The sequence below is a fragment of the Myotis myotis genome, unplaced genomic scaffold (genome assembly GCF_014108235.1).
Source record: "Myotis myotis isolate mMyoMyo1 unplaced genomic scaffold, mMyoMyo1.p scaffold_m19_p_2, whole genome shotgun sequence".
NCBI lineage: Eukaryota > Metazoa > Chordata > Mammalia > Chiroptera > Vespertilionidae > Myotis > Myotis myotis.
Window position 1 is genome coordinate 50,871,445 of NW_023416324.1, and position 14,472 is coordinate 50,885,916.

Consider the following 14,472-nt stretch of genomic DNA (forward strand, 5'->3'; position numbering starts at 1 on the left):
AACACATCGGTATCTCAGATTTAAGGGAGACAGTAGAGATGCTTTTCTCATTTTAGAAAGGGGGTTAATATCTAGGAGTTTAAGTTCATTGTCCCAAGTTTTATAATTAAATGAGTTAAAAATAGAATTCAGACCTCCTGTCTCATACTCCATTATCCAGTAATCTCCAAACATATATGTTTACTAGAGGCCTGGTGCACGAAATTCATGCACTAGGGGGGTCCCTCAGCCCGGCCTGCACCCTCTCACAGTCCTGGAGCCCTCAGGGGATGTCTGACTGATGGCTTAGGCCTGCTCCCGGGGGGCCGGAGGGAGCGGGCCTAAGACGTCAGTCATATATCCTTAGCACTTCCGTGAAGGTGGAAGAGGCTCCCACCACTGCCACTGTGCTTGCTAGCCTTGAGCCTGGCTTCTGGCTAAGCAGCACTTCCCCTATGGGAGCATACCGACCACCAGGGAGCAGCTCCTGCATTGAGAATCTGCCCCCTGGTGGTCAGTGTGTGTCATAGTGACCGGTTGTTCTGCCATTTGGTTGACTTGCACATTAGCCTTTTATGCCTTCAGGATCGAGCCAAACTGGCTCTCTGACATCCCCTGAGATGTTCTGGATTGCGAGAGGGTGCAGGCAAGGCCAAGGGACCCTACCTGTGCATATCGGGGCCAGGGAGGGATGCAGGAGATTGGCCAGCTGGGGAGAGACTGCCAGAGGGCCCCAGAGCATGTCTGGCCCATCTCACTCAGTCCCAATTGGCTGGACCCCAGCAGCAAGCTGACCTACCAGTCGAAATGTCTGCACCCTGGTGACCAGTGCACATCTTAGCAAGCAGTTGAGGGGCCTTAGCATATTATTAGCATATTATGCTTTGATTGGTTGAACAGCTGACCAGACAACTGGACACTTAGCATATTAGGCTTTTATTATATAGGATTATTATCACCTAGAAAATTTCTAAAACATTTTACCCATTTGTTTATAAGGAAATATAATATAGACCAATTCAGCATAAGGAGTGGTTATTTAGTAATCTGTATATTTAAAATGATTCCAAGATGATTGAATAAAATTCATTGCTAATTCTCATAATATACATGTCTTCCAAAATTGGTTTAATATTACTGTATATGTGGGTAGAAATAAGGGGAAGAGAAAGGAGGGAAAATATAATGAGCAAAGAATACTAATGGACAAGAAAGAGAAAATGAATATACACATGAAAGAAGGAATGAGTGGGGACAGGCAAAGTAAGCTCAGAGGTACAAAGGGAGTTTCCCCAAAATGTGGGCCCTTTTGTTCAAAATGTATCTACCACAACTCTTCTATATACTGCTTTCATTTCCACCATTCTATTCCCCTAATCACTCCACCTTCACTCTCTTCATACACATGCACACATGTACACAAAATATACAAATATGTGCAATGGCAGACCTAGGAACACCTTACAATTCCTGTGGATTCTCATGTTAACGATATGGAAAAGACCCAAGATTAATTCAGTGTTGCTCCCATTCTATGAATAGCTCTCAAGTGTTCAGTTAGAATGAATTCAATTCCATAAATTATCATGCTTGATATGTATACTCACTGAGGAAATATGCTGATGAAGTTGAACTTAAGTAAATACAGGTTTATGAACTGTGTGTTTGTGCAAGGTTTGAACTTTCGATCAGCTTGAAGAATATATTCATAAGAAGCCACCCTGAATTTTTCAGAGTTTGACACTTTGATATCTTACTAGAGCATGAATCTAGATGAGTACACCATCAGAGAAGCACACATATAAATGGGAGACTATATGTATATATTTTTTTCCTAACTTCACCTCCTAATTTGGCATAGAATAGTTTTTAGTCCAGAGAATTTTACTCTGTTAGAATTGCTTTCTTACTGTTATCTAATGGCCAGACTTTATCACGCTATTAATTTATATATATTATATATGATTTATATAAATATATATGTACATTTTCTAAGTGATGAATACCAACATAGAAAGAACTATAAACAAAACAAAATAAACAGACTCACCTAGCAAAAAGTTTTGCTCACATATTAAAGCAAGAAAATTGTTTCATCTTCCAATTTTAAAGGAGATAAATAATAAAAATATGTACATACAGTTACTACAGATGCATTTTTGATGTTCCATGAGCACAAGGGTGACAAATTACTATAGACTTTTAACACTAAAACTCCTCTCAAATCCTAGATAAAAGTATGGAAGAATACATTTAAGTTCAATTGAGTAGAAGACTCATTAAGTAAAAATAGCATTGGCACACTAGTCATTAATTGAAGTGTAAGTCTAAAATTTAAAATAAAAGATCAATGATGTCTCCTTCAATAGAAGAAATTAAGTATTCCTTAACTGAATGTTTAATAATAGTTTTACTTCAACTGAGGGATTATATAAACCATAGAATTAAGTCTATACCATAAAGTCCCAAGGTGAAAATGTTTTACTCTTAGATATTTTGTTATTCTACTGAGAAGAAAGCTTTTATTTAAAATTATACTAGAGGCCTGGTGCATGAAATTCATGCACTGGGGGGGGGTGGTGGTGGTCCTCAGCCCACCTGCCCCTTCGTAGAGTCAAGGAGCCCATAGGGGATGTCCTACTGACTGCTTAGGCCCACTCCTTCTTTGGTTTCTCCAGCTCAGTGCAGTCTGACAGACCCAGCAGTGTCTTGTCCCCTGATTTCTATGAGGCTAAGCAAATACTGCTGCTTCTGTTTGAGAGACTACTATTCCCACCACTCCCTCCCCCAAATACACACTTTTAAAAATAACAAATATATCTCAAATTCAATTTTGTCCTTCAGACACCATCAGGTTCAAAATATCTTACAAACTTCCCCTGATACCTCAAGGCTGTGTTTGGTGCCCTTCTGATAGCCTTGGGCAACACCTTATGATTGGTTTATCAAAGCACGTGCCACATTGCATTATAACTATGTGTTTCTTTTTCTTTTCCTTTCCTTGATGGTGTACTTGAAGGCCAGTATCGCAGGCCCTAAGACCTTAATAGTCTCATGGTAAACAATAAGTAAATAGGTAAATAAATATATAAATATAGATTTGCTGAAGTGCTTCATTATTACTCTAGAAATGGCATATGAACTAGTACTTTATTTAGAAGACAGCAATAGGCATTATTTACACCCTGAGTTCTTCCAAAGAAGTGTCAATTAGCCTATAAAGAAATATAAGATATAGGAAAGGAAGGCAAATTTTAAGCAAATGGGAAAGATGAAGTAAATGGAGTGACGTAGGAGCATAAAATGAAGCCAGAGATATAAACTAAGGTGATAATTATAAATTCACATAAAACCATTTGTCTCTGGTCATGATAGTATCTTTGCCCTATTCAAACTCTAAATGCAGAGATTTTCTCTTTATTTAAAGAAGATCTGTTTGTCACCTGCAATTTCTTCTAGTCTTAAGTCTGACATGCTTCCCTAACTTGCCCAAAGTTTTGGAGACAACTTTATGAAAAGCTTAAGAAAACTGCTCATTTCATTAGAAGCCTTGTCCTCCTCCTTCTCCCAGTGGCCCCTAAATTCAGGCTATGATACAATTGTACTAAGTTATACTAATTGGTACATTCTATTCCATATGTTTGGAGCTAGTGATATTGAAAGATAAAGTGCATATTTGCATACATAAATATGCATCGGATGCAAAATAATGCACAAATATATGCCAGTGATTTATTATATAAAATCTTAGTTCACAGTGTATCCAAAAATATCTTCACTATTTGTCAATAGCAAGTATAAATCAATTCTATTTTACTGGAAATTATGTGCAAAAAGTTTTCTCAAACCAAATAAAATGATCAATGCATAAATTTGACTGTCATGAGTGAAAACTGAAATGTCTAGACCTATATTTATCTCAATCTGGTTTACACTATAATTTTTCTGGTTAATTAATACTTTTCATTATTCATGTCTGTTTTGTTCTTGAAAATCAAAGAAGTTATTAAAGGTTAGAATCTCCCCGAACTCGATATTCTTATCTGTTAAAAAATGGAATTAGTGTTTCCTCTCTTTGGGTGAAAGCACTATCTAAATATTAGGTTACCTTTATTGAATCCACCCGAACAATTTAGTAAAAAGAAATATCAGAAGTAAATTACTCAACATACTGATTTCATGTTTTTCTTGGGGGGGGGAAAGAAAACACTTGAGATTGTGGAGAAAACCTAATATCTTCTTCCTGTTTTGTGTAGTAGAATGATTCCCTTAAAGAATGCTAATCTTTTTAATAATTAATTTATTCGGTGAGTATTTTGGCGGTGTCTCCTCTGGACCAGGTGATGTTCTACATGACAGGAACACATCATTGTATAAAGGAAAGGAAAATCCCTTACTGCACACACACACACTCGCACGAGAGAGAGAGAGAGAGAGAGAGAGAGAGAGAGAGAGAGAGAGAGAGAGAGGAGAAGTTGATTTTATTCAGTTGCCTACATACATCAGGCACTATAGGCTTTGTACTAGTATGTACATCATCTTATTTAATCTTTACCCAAACCCTGAAATTTATGTATTTTTGTCCTCAGTGTACAGAATTGGAAACAGACTCAGAAAAGTAAAGTGGTGACCCAAGTTCTCAAAGCCCAACAGATTATAGAACAGGGGTTTAAATAAGTTATTTCTGAGTATAAGGGCCACATTTCTAAAACAGTTACCCTTAAGTGGGAGAATGCATCTAAATAGGGTGGAGAACAATCAGCCCCTGACAAGATCAGAGCACCCTACCCCTTTTACTAACAGCATTCCTTTTGAAGGGCTAGGTCATGTAGGCTTTCCTGATTTCTAATATCTGGGAATCTGCTCCCTATAGAGAGCTACATTACTTAATTAGTCTTTGATACTTCCTAACCTTTCCAGATTTCATATTTAACTTCAAATAAGTCACCTTTGCTGATTTTATAGAATCTGAGTTCTCATCCCTAACCAGACTTTCATAGCTCCTGTTTTTCCCATTTCAGTTGAACCCATGGGTTTTCTGGAAGTCATTCATTCTTCCAGTGTGTGTGTGTGTGTGTGTGTGTGTGTGTGTGTGTGTGTGTGTGTGTGTGTGTTTAACAATAAAAATTGTGGAGCTATGATAAAAATAGTATCCTCTAGGCTGCTTCTGGGATGGAATGCAAATGCAAAAAGAACAGAGAAACTGTCCAACTCTAATCCACTAGCTCCCTCTGGCTTAGCCTACCAACTGGTTCCAAATTGTCTCTCTCTTGCTATGTGTATGTGTATTAATCTTTCAAGGTTTAATTAACATACTGCCATAATTCATTTTTATTATTTAGGTGTTTTTAAAAAAATTCATGAAATATATACATATGTTAAGTGCATGTATGAAGACATTTTTATATATAATTATAATGAAATACAGATCAAGACAAAGAATAGTCACCTAAAAAATCTGTAAATAACTCAAAATTAGCCGTTTTATTAAATCAACTAACTAGTGCAATCTATACAAAATACATCAATTATACCAATCATTTCACTACACAGCTGTTTGATTGAATTGAATAGAAACTCACATAACAGAGTGTCAAATATGATGTTATTTTTTATATGGCAAATACGATGTTATTTTTATTATATGTGTGTGTTTTATAATACAGTGAATATGGCAGAAGTATTAGATAAATAGTTAATATCAAACATCTCTAACTTGCAAGGAACCTAAATCTCTTTCTCAAATTGACTTAACACATAACTAAGTTTATTAGAGCTTATAAAAATTATTATATTTCATCTTGAACCCCATTTGGGGAAAAGGACAGAAGTTCTCTTCAAATTATGTCACAAAGCGACTGCAGTTATAGAAGCACAATCGATATTGATTAATAACGATGAACAGGATGGCTGCCTTGAACCTGGCACAATTCTATCCTCAGGGACTCTTGGGGCTGTCTGGGGATGAGCAGTTCTGTGCTGGTAACATTAACCACTCTACTCAAGTGTGATCATTGACAAAATAGAGTTTGCTCAGTAGGGCTTGGCTCATTTCCTTTGGGAAATCATCCCAGTAAAATCCTTCGATAGTGCTCAATTTTTTGACTTATAAGTTCATAAAACTAACACTTTTCAAGCCTCCTCATAACTAGGAACAACTACACACATACACTCACACACCTACATGACTTAGACATCATTGGTATATGTGTGACGTAACTATTCCAAACAAAGGCAAAATTTAGGTCTTGACCAGAAATCTGAACAGAACTCATCTCTTACATTAAATACTGATTCAATAGATATGAATGCAATTGATCAATCAGTATTATATACAATTCTTCATGGTACATTTAGGAAAAGGTAGGCTATCTTAAGTATAATTTTGGAAGGAGCAGAAGACAAAGTTGATTGTTTGAAATTATTAAAAGTTCTATTGGGTCCATTTTTTTAGTGTGAGCTATGTTAATATCATGTGTGTACCATGACTTGCACTTAGGACTGACTATAATTTAACTGAAATTAGTTCTTTAAAAAATAAAAAAATTTTCTTGTGTTCTGATTTTAAAAAGCAACCTCTTTTACTTTTATTCTAACTTTCCCTTTTTCTTTCCTGTTTCCCTTCTGAAGGTAAAGTTGGTTAACAAAGTCTTCTTTCTTACCTATCCTTAGGTGTCTGACACGCTAGAAAGGCCCTGAAGCACACTTTTCTGCTGATGAAATGTCTCCAGGCCCTGCTTCAAACTTTCCTGCTCCCATCCTGTGCTGGAAAACAATTACCCAGGGGCCTCTTGTGTTTCTGCATGTCTTGTGAGCAGAGGCACTGACAGCTTTTGTTCCCAGCTGTCTTTTCAAAAATGTGTGTAAGAGCGAACAGTCTCCAAAGACAGAAGAAGTAGCTCTCCTTATGGAGCAAAGGGCAGGTTTGTTTACAGTCCAGTATAATAAAGATAATTGCTCCCTCTGTGGTAAAGGGCAGGTTTGCTTGCTGCCATTATAAAAAACAAACAAACAAACAAACAAAAAACACAAAACACATACCAAGTTCCCTAAGCTCAGGCAACCTCAGCTATGACATAAACTGGGCATGTAGGTGTCACCCAGCCCTCATTGTATCACCCTGAGTGGTGCCTATGGGACTGCTGCAAGATGACAATACTCTGCCTACTGCTGTTGCTATGAGTAATAAACTGTCCTTTCTCTCTGTCTCCTGCCAATGTACATGAAACTGTGGCAGGTCCTTCACTGTTCTCAGCATCTTGTGTCCCCAGTTTCTGTCCTTCTGTTTTATATAAGGACTAGAGGCCTGGTGGACAAAATTCGTGCAGGGGTGTGTGTGTGTCCTTCAGCCCAGCCTGCACCCTCTCCAATCTGGGACTCCTCGAGGGATGTCCGACTGCCGATCGGGCCTAAACGGGCAGTCGGACATCCCTCTCACAATCCAGGACTGCTGGCTCCTAAATGCTCGCCTGTCTGCCTGCCAGATTGTCCCTAACTGCTTCTGCCTGCCAGCCTGATCACCCCCTAACTGCCGTCCCCTGCTGGCCTGGTCACCCCTAACTGCCCTCCCCTGCTGGCCTGGTCGCCCCCAACTTCCCTCCCTTGCCGACCATCTTTGACCACATGGGGCGGCCATCTTGTGTGTTGGAGTGATGGTGAATTTGCATATTACCTCTTTATTATATAGGATTCTCTTCTCCACCCAGATCCTATAGATGATGACTCATTGCTTGGTCAGTCATCTCTAAATCTTTCAATTCAGTTTCTCTCAAATTTCTGCCTCCTTAGTCTAAGGTCTCCCTGTGTGTGTAAAACACAGAATCAAATTAAATAATAAGTGACAATGAGCTAAAGTCGGCGGGATAAAAAGGATGAGAAAGAAAGTGTAAGTACGAAGGGAAATGTGGATTTTCCATGGAGGATGGGCCATGAGAATCCTTACAGCAGCTGGATTTTCAATGCCATCCCCACTGGAGACATCCCTCCTGGGTCTGGGGTTTTGGAGTGGGATGCCATGCTGGGCTAGGTGTCTTGCTAATTTAACAGTTTACCCCACCTTTTCATTTCTTTGTACTCAATGCTAAATATATTACTTCCATAGCAGTTCTATTTCTTACTTCTCTTCCTACCACTGCAACAATAAAATCAGTAGACTAACACTCAGATAAATATGGTTAGTAGTCATGATTTTTTACCTCTAATTTTAGAGAGTTCAGGAGGGATGAGCAATAGCCCTCTGCAACTGGAGTCATGAGACTCAATGGCTACTTATTACAAATGCAGATCTGCAGGCTGTGTACGCCAAGGATTTTGATTCAGTAGGGTTGATGTGGAAAAACATAAATTTTCCATTTTTAATGAGCTTCTTGGATAAATCTAAAGTTTGTCTGCAGGACATATATGAAAAATTCTGCACCTTTGCTCAGTCTCACAGAAATAGTTCAACCCCAAATGCATAGATTAGTCACTGACAAATCTTACTTTATGGCAGTGATTTGACCTGGCAGATGCTCTACTGTCAGGGGTATTTAGATAATTATTTTTGGCCCATGAAATGGAAAGATATGTGTTAATATGAAAAAACTGCTTTGTTCTAAAATTTTGGCATATATTTGGAATTTTTTTTCTGATCTATGGTATGATACTGTATTAATTATTAACATATCCACCAATAGCAAGATGTATAAATAGAATAAAAAAACTGAAAGCTATAACTTGTACTCACTTGGCAAAATACTAGTACCCTCAAAGTACTTTATTTGAATAGGTTAAATAATGCAAATTTTTTTGAGGAAAATACTAAGTGGGTATTTTTAAAAGTCAAGACTATTGCATCAGATAGTGAGATCATGTGATACTTGTCTTTCTCTGACTGTCTTATTTCACTTAGCATAATACTCTCCAGGTCCCTCCATGCTGTCTGAGGAGCAAAGCAGACCCAAAGACATGAAAGCTTGGAATAGACAGACTAATCTCAGAGGAAAGAGGGGCAAGGCAGGAAGAGATTAATCAAAGAGCTTATATGCATACTAGAGGCCCGTTGCATGAAGAGATTCGTGCAATAGGCCTTCCTTTCCCCTGGCTGCCAGTACCAGTTTTCCTTGGGCATCCAGGACCCAGGCCTTCACTCTGGCCAGAGCCTTCAGTTTTCACTCTGCCACTCTGTGCCTATGCATGCAAATTAACTTCCATCTTTGCTGGGTTAATTTGCATACTCTCCTGATTGGCTGGTGAGCATAGCAGAGGGATGGTCAATTTACATGTTTGTCTATTATTAGGTAAGATATGTATAACCCATGGACACAGACAATTGTCCTGTTGAAGTCAGGGAGTGGTAGTGTGAGGTGGAGAGGTCAATGGGGGAAGAAAAAGAACATCTGTAATCCTTTCAACAATAAAGATAAATTTTAAAAAACTATTTCAGTTATGGCTGTTGAAATCATAAGGTATAAAATAGGGTGTTAATGAAAAATATTTTACATCAATAGTTTGAGATGCATTTAAAGGAAGAGCATGGATAGTGACATTGATAGTTCTGCAGATATCTCTCACTACATCAACTTCCTAATAATGATGTTTATGAGAAAATTTATTTTTCTCCATGTTTTTTAAATTAAATAACCTAAGTAATAGGAGCAGCACAGTAACTGCTTTCTTTGTTGAGTACTGACCTGCACACTTCATTTCCATCAGGTTTGATTAGGAGTCTCACAGTTACATTAAGTCAAAACAAGCTACAGATGAAAGCTCCAAGAATGACGAAAACACCATGTGTCTGCAGTGCTTTAGAGGTAGGGATACCACCGTTTAGAATGGCAGGGACTTGGGGGATATAGGAAATATTTCCATCTGCACATTCAACTGAATGATGATGAGATTATTGGGGATAATTGATGATACATAAAACAATTTGACCAATATTTTAACATATATGCATTTTTCACATCATTAGGTGGTCTTTATCAATAGACTATTAAAAACAGCAACATAAATCTCAGACTGCATTTTTTCTCTGAGGTTGTTTTGATAAAAGTTGATGGGACTTACAGTTTACGACAATTTTTACTTTCTTCACATCCGGGAATGACACATCGTTTTCTGCACTACATTCATATTCTCCAGCCTGGTCCCTGGTGATTCCATAAATGTCCAAATACTGTCCGTTTTCAAATGGTTTGGCTACAAGAAAAAAAAAAATTAGAGCATGTTTAATTGTAGCCACCTGAGGCTTCATTCAAGTAAAACAACAAACTTGGGTCTTCCTATTAGATATTGGTGACAAAACAATTTCAAATGAAACTGGGCAATTATTAAAACCTTTGTTCTCCTGTGTTCAGAGGAAACGTCAGAGAAAAAAGAGCAAAAACCGAACAAGGGGACTATAACAATACTGTTTCCCCAGAATAGGATCTACATGTGTTCTTTTTAATTGATTGTGGTCTCCTAACCTTGTCATGCATCAAATAGAGCTTGGCACATTTCTGTAATTGAGTTCAACAACCTCCTAGCAGTGCAGATGAAGTTCGCTAATACCACTTGGTTCATATTGACTTTTATACACTGTATGCTAGCAACCTGACACTTAACCTAGCTAAATGTTACTTTCCTTTTGGGGAAATCTCATTCTCAGTGTTTCAAGTCAGATGGCTTGAAAATAGTAGAGAGATATAATAAATCATTATTATGTTTCAGTTTCCAAAATTATTAAATTTTTTTCAAGAGAGGTACATCTTATATACTATATATGACTCACACCATAAACCTCAAAAAATCTTTATGGCTCTCAAAAGAAAAGTTATAGTGGTCATTAAAAGCACACTAAATTATCTTTATTTTTAATATTTCAGGAAAACATCCTATTTGACTAAAAACTGCAGCAGATTAAAAATATAAAGACATAATCACAGGTGAAAGAATATCCCCAATGAGTTAGATTGAAAAAAAGAACTATGCCTTCTGAAATAATGGAATTTTTATTTATTTGAAAGCACAGAAACATGGGGCGGGAAAGGCTGTGATTATCATGGCAAACGAAATGTGAATTTCAAGAGGTTGCGACCCTTCTCCCTTCTTGGACAAGCCTTTTAAAATCACATTTCAAGGCATACCAAAGAAAACTGGAAAATAAAACAATGATTCCATTAAATGGTCTGTTTCCAAAATCATCCATAGTTTTGTGTTCATCTTACTTTGTCACCAAAACTATTCTAATAATGTATGTTATACAACCAGTAAGAATATTGAATTTTATGTGAATGAAGCAAAATAAAATTTAGTTATGCTGCTCCAAATCTAAAATCCATGTCAATTAAAAACAACAACAACACTTTTATTTTTTTCCTGTGGGATCTGTTACCTGGCCCTAAATCAGTTGCTGCTCTGTCTGCCTTCTAGGTTACTAAGACTTTGTTAGTTGCAACCTGGAGTGTTTAGGATGTATATTATTAAGGCATTACTTCTTTTTTTTCTGGTTAATCATGAAGTGTAGACAGAGGAGTGTTATACTTGGATGGTGATTGGCTGGTAAGCTATCTCAGGTATAAGAAGAAAAGTTACAAAAGCACAAGTTGTCTTCAAAGTCCATATACTTAAAATCTGATTCTCTAATCACTTTTTTGGTTCCACCCAGTGTCCTTACCTGACTCCAATATACAAGTAAAACATTGATTGGTTTTCTATTGTTCCCGTCCTCTTCTCTTATTTTCACTCTTGTTAATGAAAATAATCTAAGCTTATATGTATCTGTAAAATCTACTAAAATATAGGGAGGGCAGAATCCTTAATCACATCCTAGAATTTTTAAAGTATAACTTGAATTAATGCAAGAACAATATTAAATGGAAATTAAAGTATGGAAGAACTGATATACTGTATCAGAATTAACCTGGATAGCAATGAAAAATGAAGCCAATCACGTTAAAGGTATCCTACTATAAAACATTGTGAAAACAAATTTATTAAGGCCTAACTTATTTTCAGCATTAAAATGTTACTTGAATATTTCTATTTTTGTGTACTGAGATAATTTTTAAAAAATGTATCCTCCAAAATGAATTTTTTGATAAAAAAAAATGTACATTATACCTGTTTGAATAATCAACTATTTTCTAATTCTTAAATAAATAATTAAATATGGTGTGTGTGAGTTTCTGTATTACTGCCTTTTGCTGTTTAAACATTGTAGATATATGAACAATTGTTCTTAAAGTATTGAAGGATAAAAAGGAACACATTAGAAAGGTATGTCTACCAGGAAAAAATAAAAAAGGCTCTGAAAGATTAAAAGCAACTATAATAAGCTGTACAACAAAGATATCTCCAGTGTCAGAACCACTACATCAGCCAACTCCAAAGAACACCATTTGTAACTAGTGAGTGTTTATCTCTGGAGCTTACTACACAATCTACTTAACCCTATTTCGGGATCTTTCTCAACTCCACCAAAGAACAATGTCCCTATTTACAACTACCAGAATTAGCAGTAAGTGTGTATGCATTTCTTAATCCGATACCTATAGAACCTGTGAATGAATGGTATTGCCAACACTAACCATCAGTAATATAGCACTAATATAAAGACACTTATGGGGCGGGGGGGTGGGGGGAAGCATAACTTCATGGTAAACTTTATTTTTCTCACTTACATTCAACATACTATGCATTAGCTCTTCCTATATGTGTGCTCTAAGTATTCTCTTGTGTTTATACAAGTAGCTCTGTTTCTATCCTGAACTCTTCCTTGCTGTCTTCTCAGTCTGATCTCACCAGGCATAAATTTCAGGTTTGAAACTTGGAGTAGCCCATCAGGACTCAAACTCTGAAGCTTCCTAGTTGTCTGTACTTGGCTTGGCTGCCTCTGGTTTTTATTGTCCTATTTTCCCCAATAGTAATTTTTCACCTTACTTGTGGAGCCCAGGAAACCAATCATCTTTTATACTTGGCTGGGTTGCCTCTTTTTCCATCACTCCTGACACAAGGGGAGAGGATTTGAGCATAGTACATTAAAATGCAAAGAACATTTCAGTCTATGCAATGTAGCCCAACTACTTTCCCCAACGGGAGGGTAAAGAGCAAGACTGAGTGATATAGGGAGTTAGAGACATGAGGACCATCACCAACACCAAGCCTTTACAGTGTTTACGAGGGTATTCAATACCTTCGGGTGCTCTTATAAATTTAGATGAAAAATAAAAACATTATGCAATATTTTCTTATCTTCTAGGATACCAATATAAATAAATGTCAATGAAATACGGCAGCCCTCTCTGGTCACAGATTTTGCCAATCTCTGTGAGTGCAGTGACAGTTTCTGTTTTGTTCATCTCTGTGTCTTCAGCCCCAGGGGCATGCCTGAAACATCCTTTTCTTGGTAAATATTTAAGTAAATAAATAAGGACACTTATAAAATGAATGAATAAAGCCCTGTAAAGATAAGAGCACAGAAAATCAAAACTAAACACTTACATTCAAAGAAGTTGTCACTTCTCTTTCTGAGCCCAGGAGAAGGAAAAGGAATTTACAAAGCATTGCCATCTTTGCTGACATCCTGAAGTGATAGGTGATGGCCATGGTGAGAACAGACTACAGTTTTCATAGATCCTTTGCAAAATCATAAAGACTAACAAAAACTTTCAATACGATTTGAAGAAAAAGGGATAAGTACTGCCTATACTCTCAACAATAGTTCTCTTTTGTGTGTAGTCTCTTCCAGGCAGAGGTAGACTTGTCTCAAAAAATGAAGAACTGAAAAGATTTCCCATGCTTTTAATAATGCCACTATTATCACCATTTTCAAAAGGAAAGCTGAAAAAATAGGATGTAGCTATGCTTTATAAAATCTCTCTCGTCAGATTTATAAGAACCTGGCCAGAAATATTGCTATGGTGGCCACGAAAAGGGTATTAAGACTTAGCTTCATGGTTTGATAAGTCATATGAACCATACTTTATGTTGCACATAAAAATTGCTAGCAACAGCATCAAATTTCTACAAAGTACTAATAAGTTTCAGGAAAAAAAAAACAAAACATTTGACAAAATAAATCTTGCTTTTCTTAATTTCTAGGACATCATCTTTCATGAGTTTTCCTCTCATCTTTCTGATCATTTGCTTTCACTTTTTCAAGAGAAATCCTTTACTGTTTCACATCCTTTAAATATTGATTTAGTCCTGACTTTTTTTTCCCCTCACTGAGGACACTATTTACAGGGGATCTTGTTCTTTCATTTGCATTTCATTACTATTTATGTATTGATAAACCCTTGCTTGATCTACTTAGTCTATAACTCTAACTTGAAACTTAAATACATTTAACCGGACATCTCCATTTGGATGACTCACCGACATCTCACAGTCGACACACTCAACCCAGCCTGCCCTTCCCTGCCATCTCTGCAGCTCCTCCTGTGCTCCAAGCCTGTGAGTGCTTTGACCATCACCCAGTTGCTCAAGCCAGAAACTTCCTTATTAACTTTGACAATATATTTATCTCAG

At 36.9% G+C, this 14,472-nt stretch overlaps 1 protein-coding gene across 1 annotated transcript in view; it reads right to left on the bottom strand.

The window, feature by feature from the left end:
* Positions 1–14,472, bottom strand: part of NEGR1 (neuronal growth regulator 1) — an 885,164-nt gene that overhangs the window by 303,984 nt on the left and 566,708 nt on the right. The window contains exon 4 of the mRNA XM_036351917.1: positions 10,027–10,158. Coding sequence (XP_036207810.1) covers positions 10,027–10,158 — 132 coding nt within the window. The remainder of the gene's footprint in view (positions 1–10,026; positions 10,159–14,472) is intronic.